General features: G+C 41.5%; 1 protein-coding gene across 1 annotated transcript in view; it reads right to left on the bottom strand.

Annotated features, from left to right (window-relative positions):
- PRKDC (protein kinase, DNA-activated, catalytic subunit) overlaps positions 1-24,596 on the bottom strand; it is a 205,676-nt gene that overhangs the window by 122,618 nt on the left and 58,462 nt on the right. The window contains exons 28-39 of the mRNA XM_079796147.1: positions 23,155-23,249; positions 21,070-21,169; positions 19,537-19,670; positions 14,840-15,094; positions 9,403-9,626; positions 8,124-8,332; positions 7,494-7,626; positions 6,906-7,064; positions 5,867-6,070; positions 2,893-3,078; positions 2,423-2,527; positions 864-1,031 (exon numbers count right to left, since the gene is read on the bottom strand). Of these exons, the coding sequence (XP_079652273.1) occupies positions 864-1,031; positions 2,423-2,527; positions 2,893-3,078; positions 5,867-6,070; positions 6,906-7,064; positions 7,494-7,626; positions 8,124-8,332; positions 9,403-9,626; positions 14,840-15,094; positions 19,537-19,670; positions 21,070-21,169; positions 23,155-23,249 (1,972 nt within the window). The remainder of the gene's footprint in view (positions 1-863; positions 1,032-2,422; positions 2,528-2,892; positions 3,079-5,866; positions 6,071-6,905; positions 7,065-7,493; positions 7,627-8,123; positions 8,333-9,402; positions 9,627-14,839; positions 15,095-19,536; positions 19,671-21,069; positions 21,170-23,154; positions 23,250-24,596) is intronic.

Genomic DNA, 24,596 nt, shown 5'->3' with positions numbered 1-24,596 from the left:
ATGTCATGAAAAATAAAAGAAATAGGGTGATGTAGTTCTAGACTAAATGATATAAGAGACATGACAATTCAATGCAATCATTAATTAGGTCCTGGTTTGAAAAAACACAGCTCAACATGGGGCATCTAAAGAAATGTGAATATGGACTATATAACACATGATATTAGAGAAGCGTTAATTTGCTTAGGTATGATAACAGTATTATGGCTAATTCATAGGACATGCATGCTAAAGTATTTAGGAATGATGTATCATGATGTCTGAAACTAACTTGCAAATGTTTCAGCCAAAACACACACACACACTCACAACAAAACAAAGCAAATATGACAGAATGCTAACTATTCAATATAAAAGATGGTAATATGAATGCTTCACTATTCTTTCAACATTTCTGTATGTTTGGAGAAAAGTATATAAAAGGAGAGAATCTGTGTGGATGGTGGTATTGCACACTGGTCTTTCCATGAGGATACTTGGCTTCCTTACACAATGGAGACGGGGTCCCACAAAGAAGGAGGAAGTGTTGGAAGTCACACAGCATTACTTCCACTGCATTCTTTTGTTGAGTTTGTAAGGCCAACCCATCCACAATGGGAGGAAAGTCAGACTCTGCCTTTCAATGGAAAAGCCACATAAAATATTTCACAATTTAAAATTAGGGAAAAAAGTGAATTCCAAAGGATTTAGATATGCATCTGCCTCCACAGTTACCCAGCTTTCAAAATGAATTAAATTGGATTCTTAAAGTTAGAACACTTTTCTAATGTTGAATATTTCACTTACTTTTCTTCATCACAAAATGTAATAGAAAAAAACAAAAATTAATGTTTTCATTTTACTTGGTGCTAATAAAAACTAACCTTTTTCATGAAGTCCACATAATTATTGTACTGCAGAGTTCCTGGGGCAAATTCTTCAGACTTCATAGGGAAATTAGAAATGATGATCTTTTCAAGAACATGCTTAAGGTCCTCAAGACTGCCTCCAGTCAGATTGGTGAAGAATGGAAGAAGAATTATAGCTTGACCCTGCGGAGCAATGCAGATATGAAATTGCACTCGTCGTGGCTTACAGATTTTACAGAATAAATAAAATTACTGCTTCTAAAGAGTTTGCAAATAAAATGTTATATAGATTCCAAAAAAAGACTTCAGAATGCCTTCTAGATTACATTAAAAAAAACCTGAACGCAATGCTGTATCATGGCTTCTACTCTAGAGGGAAGTGAGCCAACTCAGGGCTATAGAAATGTAAATAAAAAGGACACTGTATGATGATTCTTTCTCCTAAAAATACAGACTCTAGTAGAAATATACTAGATAATTTTTTAGTGGAATGAACATCTTGAATAACCTATGGGGTAATTAACAAATATTCCTTGCAGAACTCACTCCAAACTTCATACCAAGCTTCAAAGAAACTAGGATGTATTTCCTACATCCCTTGTATGAAGGTAAGTTCCCAAACTATCTGATAAGAAATGAGAAACTTGATTAATCATAGACAGGAACATTCCAAAGAAATCTTCAGGATCCAGTTAAAAAATGGTTTTCAAAAAGGAAAAAAAAGATGGTTTACATTAAGGCCACATTTTATTAGAGTGTAAAATCTAATTATTAAAGAACTTTAAAATTAAAATATGTCTTGACACTAAAAATTACCAAGATATTTTATATTACTTAACATATTGTGGACCAGTAGTTTTATTGCTAGCTTTACCCAGTGGCCAGATAAATTTCTATTGAACGAGTAAAAAAAATGTTTTACATAAATGTTAAAGGCACGGTTTAAAATTAAATACCCATTGCATTTTGAAGTTATTTATTACATGTTCTTACAAGCTAATATCTTCTTAAAGAATTCTCATAATTGGCCATAAGCCTTAGAACAGAAAACACAACAATTCTCGTGATCCATCCACAATGTGTTAATAGAAAAATGATTAATGATAAATTCTGTCATTCATTAATTAAATACAGCAATTCTCAGAAAAGCCCATTTGAATCATCTACATGCAAAGACAAATGTTAATTCTAAGTATGGTAATTTTTTTCTGGTTAAACTTATCTTTTTGGAGAGACAAACTGAAGTATGTGCAGATCAGATAACATGATGTCAGGGGTTCCCTTCAAGGTGATGGGTAGGAGTGACTGTGCGGTGAAACAAGCAAGCCTACAGACAGATGGCTATTGAGGGTGGATAATCAGTACATGGGGCTTATTGTGCCAGCCTCTTTGCTTTTGAATGTTTAAAATTTTTCATTATAAAAAGTAGTAAACATAACAAGCAAGCACAAATAGAAAATGGAAAAATAATGAAGAAGGTAGTCTGAAAAAACATCTTTTTACTACTTACTTTTAAAATTTTTTATTGTTGAAAGTATTACATATGTCCCCTTTTTTCCCCCTTTACTACTTACCTTTAAATGTAGACCCAACTTTGAATCAGCAAGTATACTAGTATATGTTGTAAAGACTTCAGGGAATGCACTGTGACTTGTATTAAAAGACACAGATGAATCAATCTAAAGGAGAGGAAATAAAAATATGATACATTACTATATCATGTCTCTAATTTCCTTAACACAGTTTTTAAATGTTTTAATTTCAGAAATGACCCATAAATGTGTTCCTTGGCTTCAATAATATGTCAGCAATTCTTGTTCTAAAATATTTAAAACTATCTGATAAGACAATGCATGGAAAGGCACACCAAAAACATAAAGTATAAGAAATCATAATGAAGTAAGATAATAAAAGTATAACGTGTAAGATATTCACCAATTGTCCAGTTAAAACATTTTTATCAAACTTCCATCAAATTTTTAAAAATACAAATTGGAGTCCAAAACAACAAACACAATTGTATTTTTAAGGTCTCTCAAAATACCTGCAGAATTTTTGCCAGTAAGGTCAGCACTGCCATTTTACTTTCAGGAGCAGAATCTTTGGCCCACCACAAATCACACCTCTTCCAGTTTTGCAGAATTACAGTCACAAGTTTCAGTCCTTGGTCTTTCTGACTGGCCCGATCCCTGAAGCTCTGATCTAACATTCCATTTAAAACGGTGCTCACCTAAAACAATTGTGTGGTGATTGAAGACAAATTCTTAACATTAAGACCGACATATATAACAAAATTTACTTTCATTTCAAAGCTATTCATGGAAAATAATGATGTTAATTTTATAATAGCTGTTCACTTCACAACTCTTCAAATTTGAGAACAGGGCTTTAACATATAAATTTTCCCATAAAAGTATAAGGTGTCTCATTTACGAAATCATGTTCACACGGCTATTTCCTATTTCTTAGAGGCATTCTCGATGGGCAGAGGAGTAGCTTTCTTCTGTCACCATCACCACCACATGTGCACATGCACATGTACACTCCCATCCACACACTTGCACATGAGTACACATGCACACAGGATTGCATGTACACATTTCCTTTCCATCACCTTTTCAACAGTGTTTTCTGGCTGGGAAAATATTCAATATTTCTATCATTATGACAATGTAAACATTTTCACAGATGATCAAGTCATATACTATCAATACTTTTCCTTTCTAGCACATTTTGATGTCACTGAAGTTAATACTTGCTTACTTTCTTGGCTGTTTTCCATGTGCCTACCATTATTCGTCATCAAATTCTCTCAATTCAATCTCCACAGGACAGTTAAGCGTATCAAGAAGCCCATCAGGTCATCTCTGGGTGCCAGCGCTCGCTCCGGAAATGCTGGTGACCACTGCCCTCTGGGTCTCACTACGAGGCCCTCTGGGAGGCCCGTGAGTTTTCTGTGTTCAGTCCAACTTCCCAGATCCAACATCCTTCTCTTTCTTGGCTGATGCCTTGCTTAGAGAAGTCCTTCCTCCAGCAGCTCCCTGGAGAGAAGCGCACAGAAAATGCATCCCTTGGGGAAATGGCACACCTGAGATGTGCACTTGACTTTCACACATAACCGATAATCCGGCGGATCCCGAACTCCATGTTGGAAATCTTCTCTCCTGAATTGCAAGGGAAATTTGGCACACGGTCTTCCAGCGTCCACTTTGCTGCTACAAAGATAAAAGCAACCCAATCTCTTGATCCTTTCTTTTAATGTAATCAGGCTTTCTTCCGTAGTCACGTGTCAGGATCTTTCCTAACAGTGAAACCCCAGGGTGCTGAGTTTTCAGAAACATGCAGCTGTTTTCACACACGGTGCTGGACACTCAATGGCCTTCTTCCATGTGAAACTCGAGGTCTTCATTTCTGGGACCTTCTCTTCAGCTGTGGAAGTCTTCTTCCCTCTGAGGCAGAGGCCCTGCTACTAGACCTTGTACATTGATCCCAAGTTCCTCATCTTTCTCTCCTGTTTTCTGTTTTGTCTTTTTTCCTCTACTTTTGTGAGAATTCCTGAATTTTATCTTCCAACCCCATTTTATTTTTAATTTCTGATGCTTATGCTTAATTCTCCCTAATTTTGTTTGTTCTCTGATGTTGCTTTTCAGTAGTAAGTCTTGTTCCATGGATACACTATCTTCTCTCATCTTTCTGAAGATTATTTTTCTTTTTACATTTCCGTCTCACTAAATAGTCTCTGCTTCAAGTGTCTTGTTCCTTGCCTGTCCCTTTTAGAATCCCCTTCCTTGGATACTTGGTATTATTTTGCTGTTGGTACATATCAAGGAATTGATCAGAAACACTATCCAGTCAGTGGGCAGGGCTCACTGGCCATGATGGTCACTGGAAATTGGTCTGGCTGGGCAGTGATTATATATATAGTATCTTTGTTTTCTATAGTCTTGTTAAAATATTCTGATATCCTGCCTGAGAGCATAGTCCTAGAAGACTATTCTGGAAGCCAAACTGGGGGGAAACACCTCAGCCCTGAAGACCAGAAACGGACCCCTTTCTGAGTTCTGCAGCACAACTGGCTGCCCATCTTCGCAATGCTATGGTAGGTCACACTGCAGCTTTCTTGGACTCCGAAGTCTGTTAACGACAACGTGTGTTTTTGCCTTCCAGCTTCCAAAGTGTTGTCACTCTTGTCCTTTTTCCTTTCCTCTGTGTCCTTGAACATTGTACTTTTTTTTTAACCCTGTTTCTGTCATTTTTGGGGTATTTGAGGTGGCGGTAAAGGCACATGATTTTTATCCATCATCATCAACAGAAGTCTGAATAGTTTAAAAGCTCAAATTGTTATATTTTCTTAGTGTTTTGAGTCTACTATGATTTTATTTCTAACTTTAAAAAATACAAATCCCTAGTGCAATCTATCACAAAATATTCCCCTAAAATAGATAATAAGCACTGTTTGGAATAAAAGCTTAACTCAGTAGGGAATTATACACTCTCCCCTTAAAAAGGTCACTCTAACAGTGAACAGTTCCTGGTTGTCTGCAGACCAGGTTAAATTTCAAAATTTTGTAAGTTTAGCAAACCAGAGTCAACTGGATATGAAGTACTGGTCTCCAAAGGTTCAATGCGAGGGGACAAAGTGGGCTACAGCAGGAACGTGCAGGAAATGATCCCTGAGTGAACAGGACCCGAGAGGGGCTGGAGGAGAAACAGAGGCAGGCTTGGCCTCAGGACAGGCTTATGAGCTCCAATGCCAAATCCTGACAAAGAGTCATTATCCTGCATAGCTGTGCCTTATAAACGTAGGCCCAGAGAGATTAGGGGGGAAAAAACCAATGTTTCAACACCCATTATTAACTATTCATTAAGGGCTTTTTTTTCCTTTGGTTTTGTTGTTAAGCACTGGCAAGAGCTTTAAACCTTCCAGGAAGAAATCTTGTTTTGTTTTTAATAATATATTTCAGGAATGCAAACAATATATAAGAAAATATACTTTACTTAAAGTAAAATTTCATTACCATTTTGGGATTATCCACAGATGATTTCATAAGCTCCAGTACAGCAAGATCTAAATTTTTCAACAATTCCGTGTTGACTGTGTCTGAGAACAAGCTGTAAAAATACTCTCCGTGGTAGAAGCTGACGATGTTCCTCTGGGACCCTCCTGAGGCCGGCATGGACAGCTCTGCCGTGTCCAGGAGAAGCCTCACCAGGCGCTCCCACTGAGAAGATAAGGGAAGGGCGATGACAGCAATACACATCTCAAATGTGACAGAAAGACTCCTTGGGTAGCTATTAACTTTGAAAGTGGAAAATCGCACAAGAGCCTGGTATTTAAAGGCCAGGGTTCAAATTTGAATTAGATACATTTCAGTGAGTCTCTACTTTCTAAGTTTCAATTTGGACAAGAGATCTTCCCTGACTCATGTTTCTCCCAAATCTCTAGACATCTTACTGTTGCTTTGAGGGGAGAGTCTAGTAAAGGAGTATTTTTAGACAAAGCATGTAATTTGTTTACATGGAGTAGACAAAGGAGCAGAGGCTTCTACTGCAGGAGAAACAGGCACAATGAGTGGATGCCCAGTGCTGGCTGCAGGTCTCCTCTGCAGCAGAGGCTGAGGCCAGCCCTGCAGTTCCCACAGAATGAAGACATCTGTGTGTGGTGACTGAGTTACCCTCGGGGGCTCTCCCAAGTCAGCCATCTGAAGAATTACCAAGGAGGGGGGAAGGAGGGGTCACTGTGCCAACACAGTTCAGCTGTACAGTCACAAAATGTTCTCTGCCTAAAGTCCTTTTAGGAACAAAGAGGGATAGACAAAACCTTAATTTAAAAGAATGCTGTTCTATTTCTTTCATAAAAAAAAAAAAAAAAAAAAAAAAAAAAAAAAAAAAAAAACCACACCAGAAAACCTTCTAGAAAGTCAGCTCATGTAAATTGATTAAAGTACTTGTACAGCTAAGAACTTATCCAACAAATTCCTGTTTTTAAAGACACAATGCATGTGAGTTATATATTCACATTATTAGGATAGCATAGCATGTAGCGGTTTTTCCTACCAATCCTCCAAAAGCAAAGGCCAACTCCAGAAGTCCACTGGCCAATCGCTTACAACTGGGGTCAAGTGAAAGGAGGCACTGTCGTTCGTGTCCAGGAGCGATGCTTTTATAAACCAGGGAAAGAAGTTTTGTGCCAATATAATGATGCTGATCTACAGACTAAAGTAAAATCAACAACAAAATATTAAAAACACACGATTTCACACATTTTGTTAATTAAAAATTCCATGTTAACTAACACTGACAACTGCCTTCCAACTGTAAGGAAACGTTTCACTCAACTTTGCTTTCTACGCCGTTTTTCACTGCCGTTGCCTAGCCACTAAGGCACAGTAGCAGTTAGTCCCTAAAGTTCTTTAGAAGGCTGCTGGAAGTATTCAAATAGCCTTTGTTCTATTTTCATTTGATATTGATTAATTTTTATATTTACTTGTATATTTATATTCCTGGTAACATCTACAGGTCTGGAGCAAGTATTTCTATAATTCCCATTTCAGCACCCACTAAGGATGTTCAAAAAAGAATATAAATAAATCGACTAGTTAGCTCATTGAAGCTAAGATACATGTAAAAACAAAATGTGGTTACCTGAGATGGCAATACATCATGCAAAACCCCAGCTCGATGAAGATGTTTACAAGTTGACACGAAAGAGGACAACTTGGCCCTGTCCACGTAAGCATCGGGGCCATACAGGTCAATGCCACAGAGCTCCTCAAAGCTGGCCAAATGAGAAAAGCAAAAAGAACACCACATCAGAGCCGATCTCATTAAATTACTAGGATATACTGAAAAATGTGCGCATTCTGTTATAAATGTATTAACTAACTAAATACCCAGCACTCAAATACCTTACCCAGCTCTGGAAAACAAACATGGCTAACACAAACCAAGGGGCCTATGCACTAAGCCAGCCACGGAAATCAACAAAGGCTAAGCCACATGCAAGGCTTGCGTATCAAGGGGCAGGGAAGGCATTTGCTAAATAGATGATTTTCAAACAACTGATGAGATCCTCTGCACCCAACGCCCCATTGATGAGATCCTTCACTTGAAGAAATGGAGCTAGAGCTGACCGGCACACAGCTCCAGAGCACGGTGCAATCTTTAAGTCCTCCACAGTCCTGACCCTGAGCATGACCCGAATGCCCACACGCTCCACGGCATGGTGCAACCTTAAACTCCCAACCCCGACCCTGAGCATGACCCGCTGCCCACCTCTGTGCTGTTATTTTTTCCTTGAGGTTCCTCTCTAGAATGTCTTTGTATGGAGACTTCTTTAGTGCTTTCATCAGGTTCACACAAACATCAGGAAGGTGATTCATAATGTGGATATCACTGATATTGAAACCTACGCTCGAGGGCTCACATAAGGTTTTCACCAAGAGTTTCATAAGGTTTGTGTTACATAAATACTTTTCAAGAAGCTGTAAAAGACAAATTTGAATAAGAACACATCTATTAGTCAGAATTAGATTTTCACTACAGTGTAAGGTCCATGAAGTTGGGAAATTTTGCCTGGATAGGGCAAGGGTTGGCAAACATTCTCTGTAAAGGATTGGACAATAAATGTGTTTAACTTTATGCGCCATACAGTCTGCTGCAGCTACCTAAATGCCATTATAGTGTGAAAGCCACCATGAACAATATGTGAACAAATGAACCGGGATGTGTTCCAATAAAACCTTCTTTGTAAAAAAAATTTTATTTATTGACTTTAGAGAGAGATGAGAGAGAGAGATCAATTTGTTGTTCTACTTATTCATGCATTCTTTGGTGCTTCCTGTATGTGCCCTGACCAGGGACTGAACTCACAACCTTGGCATATTGGACAATACTCTGATCAACTGAGCTACCTGGCCAGGGTTAAAGCCTTCTTTACAAGAGCAAGTAGCAGGTGGTATCTGGCCTAGGGCCCATAGTTTCCCAGCCACTGAGTCAGGTCAATGCTATATCTGCAGGACAGACCCTGGCATACAGTAGGCACTTAGTATATATTAACTAGATGGACTGACTGGAATTTGCTTATATAATAAGCCTGACAGATACATTTATAAATATTTGATAATTCATGTTTCCTAAGGTAGATATTTGATTGTAGTATGAAAATGCAATCCTATGTAATAAAAGGCTAGTATGCAAATTGTCCCCTCATGAGTTTGACAGCTCGCTATGATGTGTGCTGATCACCAGGGGGCGGAGTGGAACAAAGGAAGGCCCCACTCGGCCCTGATCACCAGCCAGGCCTAGGGACCCTACCTGTGCACGAATTTCATGCACCAGGCCTCTAGTATCTAATAAAAATTCAGAAAAACTGTTGTATTTTATTCATACAATGAGCATCTGAAGAACGTGCAGTTTTTTTATTTTCAAAAAGAGGTAACTCCTACAGCAATGAAAAGTTCTCAGACAGCCCAAACCACTTCTAATAGGCACTTTATATGTATTTTTCCAGTGCCAAGTGTTGTCCTCAATAGAGCAGCAGGACTGACCCTACCTTCCAGCCTTCTGGGTAGATTCTGAGCAGTGTTGTAGTAAATTCCATAATCCGAACGACAATTGTGCATTTGCTGTAATTATATCTTTCTTCCTCTTGTGGGCTGAGTCTGTTATCTGTTATCCCAGGGCCAAAGGGCTTCATAGCTGCCATAGTATCATGCATAGCAATGCTTTCTAAAAAGAAAGCCACTGCTTTCCAAAGTGAAGACTGTGTTTCAGTACCTAGAAAAAATTGCATTGAAATATCAACATTTATTTTCTCTAACTCCAAAGAGATTAATGTGAAACCTCTTCTTTAAATATAGTCATAATGTAGTCAAAATTCAAAGGTAAAAGAAGACGTTCAATAAAAGCTGAATAAAATGGCACTCATTTCTTCTCATTTCAGAATTAAGACCACCCAAACAGAATTCAACTTTAAACTCAGAGTAAGAACACATCTACTGAAGTGTTTTTCAAACACTAGTTGTGGAATATAAACTAATATGATCTTTTTAAAGGTCAATTTGGCAAATCATACCAAAAGCTTTAAAAAAATGTATATGCCAATTTCTGTTAAATGTTAAGAGACTCATATGATTTGATCCAGCACTGAAATTTCATTCTAGTGAAAGAGTTGCAAGCTATGTTTATAGGGATGTTCATTGTAGCACTGTTCTTAATAACAGAAAATAGAAACAACCTAAATGTCCTTCAAAGGGGTGACAGAGAGACCAATTATGGCAATCATCTTCAAACAGGTGTGCTATAGAATCAATTTCAGATCAACCAGATGAACTTTTTCACAAAACTCATCTATCTGAAAATATGATTGTGTTTGTGCTCCTTACTCATCTCCACCCCTTTCATAACTGCCCTTCTGCTTAACAAAAGAAACACAGTCCTAGCAGGTTGCTCAATGGTTTGAGTGTCGGCCTGTGGACTAAAGGGTCTCAGGTTTGATTCCAGTGAAAGGCATGTACCTCGGTTGCAGGCTCGATCCCCAGCGCTATTCAGGGCACAGGCGGGAGGCAACGAATGTCGCTCTCACATCAATGTTTCTCTCTCTGTCTCTTCCCCTCCCTGTCACTCTCTCTAAAAATCAATGGAAAAAATATCCTTGGGTGAGGATGAAAAAAAAAAAAAAGAAAAAGGAAGGAAGGAAGGAAGAAAGAAACACTTTTCTCCTCTCCTCAAATTTACTGTAGACCTTTGGAGCCCCAAAGAGACAATCTATACTAATAAAAGGGTAATATACTAATTAGACTGGGAGACCTTCCAGGAGACCTTCCGGACGTCCCTCCAAAGCCATGGTGGCAGGGCTGAGGCAAAGGCGGTTAGGGGCGATCAGGCCAGGAGGGGAGGGCAGTAGGGGGTAATCAGGCTGGCGTGGGGGGGGCAGTTGGGGGTGAGCAGGCCGGCAGGGGGGGCAGTTGGGGGCAAGCAGGCCAGCAGGGGGGGCAATTGGGGGTAATCAGGCTGGCAGGGGGGGCAAGCAGGCCGGCAGGGGGGGCAGTTGGGGGCGAGTAGGCCAGCAGTGGGAGCAGTTGGGCGCAATCACGCCGGCAAGGAGGGGCAATTAGGGGCAAGAAGGCCGGCGGGGGGGCGGGGGCAGTTGGTGGTGAGCAAGCCGGGAGGGGGGCAGTTGGGGGTGATCAGGACAGCGGGGGGGCAGTTGGGGGCAAGCAGGCCGGCCACTAGTCCTATATAATAAAGATATAATATGCAAATGGTCATTACACCGTGAAGCGTAACAACTGACCGCGTAATGACAGGATCATGGATCAGCAGGAGGGTGGGGCAGCAAGCTACAAGCAGAGAGCTACAGGAGGGGGCAGGGCAGCAAGCTATGAGGGGTGGGGGAAGTGGAGGGAGTTACAGGAGGGCGGGGCAGCGGGCGGAGAGCTTTAGGAGGGCAGCAGCGAGCTACTGGCTACAAGCGGGAGGTGGAGAACTACAGGAGGGGGCAGGGCAGCAAGCTATGAGGGGGGGACGCGGGGAGCTACAGGAGGGCGGGGCAGCAGGCGGAGAGCTACTGGAGGGCAGCAGCGAGCTACTGTCGAGCTACTGGCGCACGGATTCATGCGCAGGGCTACTAGTTTAAAATAGTGATACATGTGTTGAAAGAATAAGTAACGGTAATAACTGAGTGACAAATCCTTTTCTAAGTCTAATGGTTTCCAATTCTTGTTTTCATAAAATTTAAGGAAAATAAATTATACTGTCAAATTATCTATATATACAAAAGGCTAAGCTGGTAGGTGTGACGCACACTGACCACCAGGGGGCAGACGCTCAACACAGGAGCTGCTGAGTAACAGCCCTCTCGCACTCCAGGACCCCTCGGGGGATGTCAGACTGCTGGTTTTGGCCCAATCCCTCAGGCCAGGTCGAAGGACCCCACCAGCCAGAGGGACCCCCGCTCACTCCGCAGACGCCTTTCATGCCCCCACGTGCAATCCCGCCCCACTGGCCACCTTCTAATTAATTTCCTCTCAATGTACACAAATCCGTGCACCGGGCCTCTAGTTAAAAAATAATTTTGATGACAGGTCACTATGTATTCAAAGAAGTGAGAGAAAATACATTAAGAATTACATTCTCAAATACCAACTATTCTTGACTACACAGACTATGAGCTATGACACATTCCAACCATAGATAAGTTAAATGTAGGAACAAAGTCTATTTTAGAATTATTCAAATATGGCACTTGTTTAGTGTAAACAAGTTGTTTTAGTACTAAAATCTAAACAAACAAAAAGTATTATTCTAACCACATAATCTTGCTTTTTATATATAACTAGAGGCCCGGTGCACAAAATTTGTGCACGGGGGGGGGTAGGAGGTGTCCCTCAGCCCAGCCTGCATCCTCTCCAATCTGGGACCCCTCGAGGGATGTCTGACTGCCCGTTTAGGGCAGTCGGACATCCTTCTCTCACAATCCAGGACTGCTGGCTCCCAATTGCTTGCCTGCCTGCCTTCCTGATTGCCCCTAACCGCTTCTGCCTGCCAGCCTGATTGATGTCTAACTGCTCCCCTGCCAGCCTGTTTGCCCCCAACTTTCCTCCTCTGCCGACCTGGTCACCCCTAACTGCCCTCCCCTGCAGGGTTGATTGTCCCCAACTGCCCTCCCTTGCAGGCCTGGTTCCTCTCAACTGCCCTCCCTTGCAGGCCTGGTGCCTCCCAACTGCCCTCCCCTGCTGGCCATCTTGTGGTGGCCATCTTGTGTCCACATGGGGGCAGGATCTTTGAACACATGGGGGCAGCCATCTTGTGTGTTGGAGTGATGGTCAATTTGCCTATTACTCTTTTATTAGATAGGATAGAGGCCTGGTGCATGGGTGGGGGCCAGCTGGTTTGCCCTGAAGGGTATCCCGGATCAGGGTAGGGGTTCCCTTGGAGCATGGGGCAGCCTGGGCGAGGGGCCTGTGGTGGTTTGCAGGCCAGCCACGCCCCCCAGTGACCCAAGCGGAGGCCCTGGTATCTGGGGTTTATTTATCTTCTATAATTGAAACTTTGTAGCCTGGAGTGAAGGCCTGAGCCGGCCAGGGCTGCAGAAGCTTGGCTTCCTCCATCACCCGGGGCAACCCTAGCCTCCTGCTCTTCCAGTTCAGTGGCTGCCGCCATTTCTGTTGGAATTTTTTTACCTTCTATAATTGAAATTTTGTACCTTTGAGTGGAGGCCTGGGCCCGCCAGGGTGTGTGGAAAGCTTGGCTTCCTCCATTGCCAGGGAAACCCAAGCCTCCCTCCTGCTCTCTGTGGCCATAGCCATCTTGGTTGGGGTTAATTTGCATACTCCCTCTGATTGGCTGGTGGGCATTGCTGATGGGTGTGGCTTGTGTGTAGCAGAGTGATGGTTAATTTGCATATTACTCTTTTATTAGGTTAGATGATTATAAAAATGTTTATTATGTTTATGTTGTGGTGGTAATGAGTATAATGTGCCCTAATAACAAATGTACTAGTAATGATAACTCAACACAAAAGAAACCTTTATATAAACACACCCTTTTTTTTCAAAGACATAGGTAGAATTATACATGAAAATATAAGCATAAAGGCATAATACTTTAAGATAAAAAAATGTAAGAATTAAATAGTAATAATACAGGGATTCTGCAAAATTTCCAATAAAGAAACTGTATTTTAAAGCTGATGATGTTGACTATAAAACTCCTAGTTCCATTGAGTACACTGTTAAGTTTCTTTTTAAAAAAAACACACAAATTACAGTAAAGCACGTATAATCATCCATTAACTAAAAAATGAAAATTTTAAAAATATATAATATATTACAAGTTTAGAAAAGTAAATACTAAACTCTTAAAATGTTTATCATTAGGAAATGTGATTAGGAAAGAGGTTTTGCATATTTTTATGCCTTTCTTTCCTTGCTCAAACTTTCAAAATGAGGATATATGAGAGCTCTTAAAACAATATATTTAAGGTACTATTGGCATCTGCACAGCTACTATTGCTATTTTCAAAGTTTCACAACTTTTTGATCTATCACTTTGAGAATCTCATGCTAGAATCACACAGAATCTCATGCTAAAGAATCAGACTTCCCCAGAATGGTATAAGATCTGTTTCCTTGAACCCTCGCCATGTATGCATTCACGTCCATTAAACACTCCCCACTCTGCCTGGTTCTACCATCCTCAGAAGGAAAATAACCTGGTTCCTCTCTCCTAAATTCCCAAATATGAACTTTACCTCTGACAAAATTAAAGAGAGAATGGTAGTTCCCTTAGTCAGCCACCCCCATCACTAGAGTAATTCTCCACCTAAATTAAAAATCATTTAAATAGAACATGCTCTGAGTGGCAAGTCTGAGGTCCTCTTGAGAGGATTTAAGTGAAATCTCCGAAGACTAACATACGCTGCTCAGAGAACCAGGAAGCAGAGAACACGCCTTCAAGCCAATCGTCAGCTCCAAGTGCTCTGTCCTTGGAGAGACGTACCTCCCCACAGCCAGCTCCTGCCCTGACAGGTCCTATTAAGTCACAAAAGGATGGAGCCTGCCCACCTTCTTCTACCTCTCTGTAAACAATGAGAATGCTTGCAGAATATAAATAAGAAAAGCCAAGACGCATCATACAGAAGCATGAACATGATCTTAAAGTCTCAAATCAGGAAGAAACCTTTTAATGTACAATCTGGAAACAAAAACCTCAAAAGGTGATTTTTATAAAAGGGTCAAGAACCTACGGGCAGGGCAAAAAGAACAGGTTTTTGTAGCTTCGGTGGTGGCATCTATACTCACACCCTCATTGTGAAATTAAGTAAGAATGCAGGTAAAGCTTTGCACAGTACTACGTAAATGGTATGTTATCACTGTTATTATTCTGTGACAGCAGCAAACTGTCTAATCAAAAAGCCCACGGAGCCTTTCCCAGAAAGACTCCCGGCAGAACTGAACAACACTAGCTTAGGGGTAAGTTCCACCTACCCAGGACCTCGGATGCCTCCAAGGTTCTCTCTTCAATGAAGGTGTTGTAGCACTCCAGTGCCGCCAGCAGCATGTCCATCCACTGCAGGGCCGCTCTGAGGCTGAACGGCCCTTGCACGTCGAAGAGGGTTGGCTGAGCGAGGATGCCTGACTGCTGACCGCAGCCTCCTCCTCCCCCCTCAAATGTGTTTATGAGGAAGGAAGCGTCTTTTTTCTGGATAACGTCTTTCAGCCATAAAGAAGGAGATGTGTTGCCTTAAAAAATAAACAAAATTAAACGCACATATAAATAACTACCACATAATTAAAATTATTTCATCTAATCACTGTTCCTAATGAGAAATAGCATCCCCCGATAATAAAAAAATGAAAATAAGTCTTTCAAGTTAAAAAATGTAATCAGAACAGAATAAGACTGGCACTACACAATATTTCAAGTATAGCTTTCCATTAAAATCCCACTTAAACTACATATCAGAACAGCAAAATTTCACAGTGATCCAGGGTCATCTATTTTTTTACTATAGTACTCACAACTTGTTTCACTATAATTACTGCCAGGAAGCATTTCCTCCAAAAGCCGTTCTTCCCTGTTTCTTTAAACATTATAAAAAGAGTTGGACACCATTTTAATAGCTTTAAACTTTATGCCCTTTCTCTTGCCCTTTTTCTTTAATATTATTATTCCTTTTTAATAGAATAATTTAAGGAATAGACACACAAGAACACTGTGATTCTTATATTCCTATCTTGGTTGTGCTACCTCTCAGCTTTAGGGACCTGGCCTCTCATGTCTGAGTTTACTTAACCTTAAATAAGAATCTTAACAGTATCTACCTCTGAGGTTATTACAAAGATTAAATGAATTGAAGTAGTTAATATTTTTTAAAGTGCTTAGAATAGAGTCTTCCATAGAGTAAGTATTGTGTTTGTTAAATAAGAGACAAATGATCTGCTTGCTAAAAGATATTTTTCTTTTAAGTATTAATCATTTCTAAATTAAAGAAAAAAATAAGTCCTATCCGGTTTGGCTCAGTGGATAGAGCGTCGGCCTGCGGACTCAAGGGTCCCAGGTTCGATTCTGATCAAGGGCATGTATCTTGGTTGCGGGCACATCCCCAGGGGGAAGTGTGCAGGAGGCAGCTGATCGATGTTTCTCTCTCATCGATGTTTCTAACTCTCTATCCCTCTCCCTTCTTCTCTGTAAAAAATCAATAAAATATATTTAAAAACAAAAAGAAAAAAAGAAAATTATATTTTGTATTCTCTGATATGAAAGGCTCTGAAAGGTCAGGTCATTTTGAGTCTAATGACGTTCGTGAAGAATCTAAAACAGTAATGTAATTCTGATGTATTCAGAAGAAACAGTTTTTCTTTTGTGTCAAAAAATACCTATCACAAGTTGTATAAGTAAAAGATTAATATCATGTTTTCAGGTTTTGCTTTAGAAAGAAGTATTAAACCATTCTATTATTTTCACTAAGAAAAGAGAGAAAATAAAACTAGAATAATGAGTGAAAATAAGATATTTAAATTTTACATCAAGTGCTAGCTAAAAGTGATAAAAAGTATAGAAATAAAGGACACAAAAAGCAGATCTAAGAGAAAGAAGACAAGAGAACATGAGAAAAGAGAGACAAGTTGAGAAAAATAGGAAAGCACATTTGGAGAGTGTGGAAACTTCCCAGCTCTCTTCCTTAGTCTCTGTCCTGAGTTGTCTGTCACGCTGGCTTCCTTAGTCACTGTCCTCCTCAGGACAGTGGTTGTCTGTCACGCTGGCTTCCTTTGTCACTGTCCTCCTCAGGACAGTGGTTGTCCATCACACTGGCTTTCTGTGTAACATGCTCCCATTCACTGAGTCTCAGCATTCAGAAGCTCCTGACACAGCTCACAGGAATATACCTGCACCTGTTACTACGTTCCCCTGATCTGGGTGTTGATGTGTCCAGCACCCCCACTCATGGTGCTGGACCTCAGGACACAGGACACCTGATCTAAAGAGATGCCTAACACTGTCCCTTAAAAACCAATCGGGGAAAAGATAGAGGAGAGAGAGGCACATGCACCATGGGAGAAGACATTAGAGGTAAGTCAAGGAATGTTTATTAATTTTATAAAAACCGTATTTTGGCAGCAGGGCAAGGTTCACATACTTCGCATCCTTAGTTTAACAAACACAATTCTAAGAGGTGGAGCTCATTTATTTCATTGAAAATATATGCCATCCCTATTAGAGGAAATTGAACAGAACAGCAACAGAAATGTCTGGGATCAGTCAAGTTGTCATCACTAGAAATCATGTGGGCCAGAGGGAGCCAAACACCCAAATATGAAGTAGGGTTTGCCAACGAGTAGTTCTACCTATGTAATATCTGGGCCTCAGTTTCCTTTAAAAATAATGAACACATGCCTACCCCTCTACCCATCCACTCTTCACTGCCGTTTTAGGATTGGCATAAGAATAATTTAACAATTAAAACAAACTTTAACTAAAAGCTGTAAGCAAATATGAAATAACCTGAGGCCTGGTGCATGAAATTCATGCATGGGGGGGGGGGGGTGAGGGGGGTCCCTCAGCCCATCCTGCACCCTCTCCAATCTGGGACCCCTTGAGGGATGTTTGACTGGCCGTTTAGGCTGATCCTACCGGACATCCCTCTCACAATCCAGGACTGCTGGCTCCCAACTGCTCACCTGCCTCTGCCTGATTGCTCCTAACCGCTTCTGCCTGTCAGCCTGATCACCCCTAACCACTCCCCTGTCAGCATGATCAACGCCTAACGGCTCCCTGGCCGGCCCGATTGCCCCTAACTGCCCTCTCCTGCAGGCCTAGTCCCCCCCCAACTAACCTCCCCTGCAGGCCTGGGTCCCCCCCTCAAATGCCCTCCCCTGCAGGCCTGGTTCCCCCCAACTGCCCTCCGCTGCTTGCCTGGTCTCCCCCAATGGCCCTCCTCTGCTGGCCTGGTCACCCCTAACTGCCCTTCCTGCCGGCCTGATCGCCCACAACTGCCCTCCCCTGCAGGCCTGGTCCCCCCCAACTGCCCTCCCCTGAAGGCCTGGGTCCCCACCCCCCCAACTGCCCTCCTCTGCCGTCTTGGTCATTCCCAACTGCCCTCCCCTGCAGGCCTGGTCCCCCCCAACTGCCCTCCCCTGCTGTCCTGGTCCTCCCCAACTGCCCTCCCCCTGCAGGTCTGGTCCTCCCCAACTGCCCTCCGCTGCTTGCCTGGTCTCCCCCAATGGCCCTCCTCTGCTGGCCTGGTCACGCTAACTGCCCTCCCTGCTGGCCTGATCACTACAACTGCCCTCCCCTGCAGGCCTGGTCCCCCCAACTGCCCTCCCCTGCAGGCCTGGTCCTCCCCAACTGCCCTCCCCTGCAGGCCTGGTCCTCCCTAACTGCCCTCCACTGCAGGCCTGGTCCCTCCCAACTCTCTTCCCCTGCAGGCCTGTCCCTCCAACTATCCTCCCCTGCAGTTCTGGTCGCCCCCCAACTGTCCTCCCCTGCTGACCTGGGTCCCCCCCAACTGCCCTCCATTGCTGGCCTGGTCTCCCCCAACTGCCCTCCTCTGACGGCCTAGTCACCCCCAACTGCCCTCCTCTGCAGGCCTGGGTCCCCAACTGCCCTCCTCTGCTGGCCTGGTCACCCCCAACTGCCCTCTGCTGGCCTGGTCACCCCTAACTGCCCACAACTGCCCTCCCCTGCCAGCCATCTTGTGGCGGCCATCTTGTGTCCATATGGGGACAGCAATGTTTGACCATATGGGGGCAGCCATCTTGTGTCTAGGAGTGATGGTCAATTTGCATATTACTCTTTTATTAGATAGGATAATATTCTCTAAATTAAAAATATAAACATACATTTCTACAATATAAATAAAATTATAGTATGTATATTATATCTATGCCACATAATATATAGTATGAATACAATTATAATATACAGTATATAAAATATAGTATATAACATTATACTATACTTCATAATATAACAAATTATAGAATCTGTCTAAGCTTCAGAATTACATGAATTTTTACCTCTTCACCCATGAAGAAAAAGCCCCAAAGTAGTACTCCACCCCATTTTCTAAAGACAACTGCCTATTATGATTTGCAGTGCACCGTCATTAATTATCTTACGTGTGTAAGTACAGTTTACTGGTTTAGTACATTCATTATTGAAAAGCATAGGTTCACTTCTTTCCTTTAATATCACAATGATCTGAGATCATTCAGACTTAGGAGAGTAAAAGTTTCTTACTAATTACATACGGAAATAAAACAACTACATTATTTCATTAACATTAATATGATTTTTAAATCTTAATTGATATCATGTTAACAGCTGCAATGGTAATCCAACTCTATTTCTTTTAAATGGGATAGAAAAGCAAAAATGTAGTGAAATAAAAAAGATGCTGGAGAATTCTAAATGTACTTCCTCTGTACCATTTGACTAACATCAAAATAGCATTTTTTCTTTCCTTCTCTAAAACTTTGAGAAATGTACACACATAATTTATCATTTGTCATACAATGGATCTGTAATGATTAGTAAACATATTTAATGTTATATTTATTAGAAACATATTATTTGTTACATTCATCTAAATAATGGAAAGAATACATTTTAAATAAGTACACAACTCTAAACTACTGGTAAAGCAAAACCCAACATTTATAGGGCATAAAGATCACCATACCTGGCAATAAAGGAACAAATTTATAAAACAGTTCTATGGATTTGTGTCGACATTCTGTCTGGGGCCTCCCACAATTGGCTAAAAGCCACTGGACCACATCCAATAAACACAATGATGCCGCAGGTGGAAATCCTCTATATGGAGATAGCACAAGGTACATAATATATAAATAACCCAATATTTAGCATTTAAATGACCCACGAGTCTAGGCGTCAAAAACTCAAATTTGCCACACTGATACATGTAGAAATCTCATTAAAAGACATTCAATTTATTTTTAATGTATTATCATTAGAATACAGTAAAAATGACACATTAAATAGTCCCTAAATGCTGATTGCCTCTCCTCCCCCTCCCCACCCACCCCCCAGGGAGAAATTACAAAACATTTCTTAAAAAAACAGCACCAAGTATTTTTATGTTTCCTGTACACTGCACTTGAAAACAAAAGAGCATTTAAGATCTAAAGCAGTGCTCCTCAAATTGTGGTCCCTGGACCAAGCTGCCTCAATATTACCTGTAAATGTGGCAGAAATGCAAATTCTTGGCCCCACCTCAGACCTACTGAAACAGATTCTGAGGGCAGGGTCCAGTGACCTGAGTTTTAACTAAACCTCCAACTAATCCTGATGCATGCTCAAGCTTGAGAACCCATGGTTTAACGAGATGTAAGTTAATGGTAGAAAGTGGAAGAATAAATTTTAAAACAGAGGATATATTAGTATCCAGTCTACATGTGTCAATGCTTTTACAGAGCAGCAGCCATCAGCAGACACCAGAGTTCCCTACATAGGGACTAATGCATGGCACACCCCATCCTGTCTGAGAATGAGGCCTGCTGGGATGGAAATGAGAGCAAAGACTAGAAACTACTCAATAACCCAGCCTTGGCTGTGAGCAACTTCATCTCATAAGTCTATAATTCCATGTCTGTCAAAATCCTACTATTTCAATATTTCAGTTCTTATATTTCAAATTTACTCTAAAATAGTTCATGCATAGTCTAGGCAAATAATTCCACATCAAATTGGTATTCAAATTAGTGCAGGTAAAATAAATTGTTACAAAACGAATTTTCAAATTATATCCACTGTCCCAACCGAGATCAAATTAATACCTTAAGCCAAGCAATTTCAAACATAAAGCTTTTTAATGTCTTTGGAAAACTGACTCTTCATACTTCCACACATTCCTTGTTTAGAAAACTAATTCTGGCCTGGCAGGTGTGGCTCAGTGGTTGAGTGTCAACCTATGAACCAGGAGGTCACAGTTCGATTACTGGTCAGGGCATATGCTTGGGTTGTGGGCTTGATCCCCAGTGTGGGGCGTGCAGGAGGCAGCCAATCAATGATTCTCTCATCATTGATGTTTCTCTCTCTCCCCCTCTCTCTTCCTTGCTGAAATCAATAAAAATATTTTTTTAAAAACTAATTCTGCATATTTCCACACATTCCTCCCAAATCCTTTTTCATTATCTGAGAATTAGTTTTATTTTGGGGGGAAAAAATGAAAAAATGAAGGAATATCACCTACCGTGGGCAACGTCGTTTTTTTGCTTCATTTAAAGAAACGTGCTTCTTTTCAATGATACGCCTTAGGTGATCAATGGCATCATGACACTGTTGAAGTGTACCTGTTCTCAATTACAAAGACATATTTCCAAAGAAGATATATGCCGGTTATTAATAAAAAATTAGCATTATAGATTTATTGATGTAGTTTTTAATTAGAGGTAAATTTACAATGAAGTTAGTATCTTTTCACCCCTCAGAATTTAAACTTTAAATAAATGACTTACATTGTACGTCCAAAACTAAAACCCATATTTAAGAATGCAAGATGATAGCCCTAGCTCAGTGGTCGGCAAACCGCGGCTCGAGAGCCACATGCGGCTCTTTGGCCCCTTGAGTGTGGCTCTGCCACAAAATAACACGTGCGGGTGTGCACGTACAGTGTGATTGAAACTTCGTGGCCCATGCGCAGAAGTTGGTTTTCAGCCTGGGCGAGTCTATTTTGAAGAAGTGGTTCTAACACTGAGCCACACTCAAGGGGCCAAAGCCGCATGTGGCTCGCGAGCCGCGGTTTGCCGACCACTGCCCTAGTCTGTTTGGCTCAGTGGATAGAGTGTCGGCCTGCAGACCAAAGAGTCCCAGGTTCGATTCCGATCAAGGGCATGTATCTCAGTTGCAGGATCCTCCCCAGCCAGGGCCCTGGTCAGGGCCTGTGCAGGAGGCAACCAATCAATGTGTTTCTCTCACATCAGTATTTCTGTCTTTCCTTCTCTCTCTACTAAATCAATGGAAAAATATCCTCGGGTGAGGATAAAAAGAAAAAAGAAGAATGCAAGATAGTTATGGAGCACACTCACACATATAGCAATACCACACCTATTTAGAAACTGCCCCACCAGCCCTTCGGCCAAACAAAACACAGCCTCATGCAATGGATTTGAGATGGAAGAGACTTTGGATGTATTATAAACCCACATAAGACACAAGAGCCTGTGCATCTCAATTTAAGGCTTTTATTTAAAGGGCATAATTTGACCTCTCCTTCTTCTTATGTAGGTTAAACTATATTATAGCTTAATAATATGACTACTATAGAAGAACAGAACTAAAATAGTAAAATGGTTATTTAGGAAAAGAGCCTTACAGAACTTCTTTTAACCTGTGTCCAAAAAAAAGTTTCCTTTCTGTACTTTTTAAATACGGCAGTATTTTTTAAATAGTAGTTTCACTTGCCGAAAAAAAATAACATAAGATATAAAGATAAACAAAGCAATAGTACACTAAATTTTAAGCATTTTTGCCCATAGCAGGCTATCAACATGAAGGATAATAGAGCTCAACCTGTCTTAAAAAAATAAACAGAAACCAAAATCTGGATAGATGAAAGAGAAATTCTGCCACCATGCAGCTATGGGACCTAAATCAGCTGCTTACATTCTCTGGGCACCTGAGTCCTGACTAGTGTGGAAACAAATGGGGAAATCTCTAACAAGTCTTCCAGCTCAAACATTCCATGATGTTCCTAACAGCTTCTGTCCAGAATTTAACTGTAAAGGCTATCATTTATTATTCTCTTAGCTACTTTAGCCTATTCCTGACTTTTTTATTTCTTAATTACAGTCAAAAGAGCTTTATCACAATCTTGCAGTGAGACTTATGTTCTACTTTCTAAGTTATCATTAGTGAGCTCAGGAACATTGACCACATCTCAGTGGTTTTCACATCCAGCTTTCTTTACATTGTACAATCAGTATACTTTCACATTTTGTGTCATCACAGCAACTGGTTGGCTTCATTGAACTCACAATAAAATTGTCCCACCTGCCCTGCAGGATATCTGACCAATCAAGGGTCAACCTCAGTGGCCACCAGGGGTACATGGTAAGTCTTAGAGAAGGAGGGCATGGCAAACTCTTTTACAAATTGGAATTGAGGCACCGGAGGGGTATATATCCCTTTCACATGTATCACCCTAAATGGGACACATGAGAAAAGCATACCACCCTGTGACAGAAGCAGCTGAGGCTTAATCCCTGAGTGAAAAAGCTCTTAAGAATTGTAAGGCAAACAGAATTGGCATGCACAGAGAAGCTCGGATAAGACCTACCTAAGGATTTCTCATCCGTATGTGCTAAGGCCAGACTTTCCATATATGTAACCAAGGATTCAAACACGAACTGTTCTACCAGGGACTCTTCTTCCCTGTAAAATAAAGAATACGATCTTCACATAAGGAAACAATAAAGCAGAAATGACGAGGACAATAACTAATGTTACTAAACAATACATACATTAATTAAATTTATTCTTAAAAATGGCTCATATGTTTTACAATATAAAACAACCTTTCGAGAGAAACCAACATGGCGGCATAGATAAACACCTAAACTGCTGCCTCACACAACAATTTCAAAACTGCAACTAAAAGACAAAACGGACATCATCCAGAACCACAGGAAGGCTGGCTGAGTGGAAATTCTACAACTAGAAGGAAAGAGAAAAGCACACTGAGACTCAGAGGAGCTGCGGAAGGCAGAGGTACCGAGGCAAGTGCGCGGAGAGTGCTGGCAACTGAGTACGTAGCAAGCTTTCTCAACTGGGCTTTCTCAACCGGGAGGGAGACAAAAGCTCCTTACGGCTCTGAACTCGTTCCGGGCGAGACTCTGGGGACCCAGACTCATAAGGGGAAAGACTGGACTGTCAGGAAAGAGAAAAGCACACTGAGACTCAGAGAAGGTGCAGAAGGCAGAGGTACCGAGGAGCACTCGAGCGCGAAGAGGGCGGGCAACTGAGTATGCGACTGGCTTTCTCAAGCGGGAGGGAGACAAAAGCTCCCGACGGCTCTGAACTCCAGTTCCGGGCGAGACTCTGGGGACCCAGACTCATTTGGACTGTCTGGCAGTGGGCAAAACTCAAGGGCGGCTTTCTCTCAGAGGTGCTTGCAGCGATTACCGCGGGACACTGAGACCCAGGGGACTCTTAGGTGGCCTAACGGGAAGCCATTGCAGTCTGCTCCATCCTGAGACTCCGCCCCATCCAAGCTGAACACAGAGGCTTTTGCAAGTCTTGCCTCATAAGGGTGTCTCCAGCACAGAAGTTCTCCCAGCGTAGACACAGCTGATCCTCACAGCCAATTGGCCTGGAGGTCAATTCCTCCCAGTGATACCAACAACTATCAAGGCTTAACTACAACAAGACTATGCACACAGCCCACAAAGGGGTGCACCAAGAGTGTCCACCTCAGGTAACTGGGGAGGCTGAGCCACTGGGCCCTATAGGACACCTAGCACACAAAGCCACTCTATCAACTCAGGGAAACAGCCAAAATGAGGAGACAAAGAAACAGGTCACAAATTAAAGAATGGAGGAAAGCAAATGAGTGGATATAGAGTTAAAAACCACAGTTATAAGGTTTTTCAAGAATTTTCTAGAAAAGGCAGATAAATTTAGCGAGACCCTTGAGGATATGAAAAGGGATGGACTAGAAAATAAGCATAAACTGACTGAAATAAAAAATATTATACAGAGACCCAGCAGCAGACTAGAGGA

This window comes from Cnephaeus nilssonii (assembly GCF_951640355.1).
Source record: "Cnephaeus nilssonii genome assembly, chromosome: 18".
In the NCBI taxonomy this organism is placed as follows: domain Eukaryota; kingdom Metazoa; phylum Chordata; class Mammalia; order Chiroptera; family Vespertilionidae; genus Cnephaeus; species Cnephaeus nilssonii.
The sequence above is the reverse complement of the archived record's forward strand: the minus strand, read 5'-3'. Positions and strand labels throughout refer to the sequence as shown.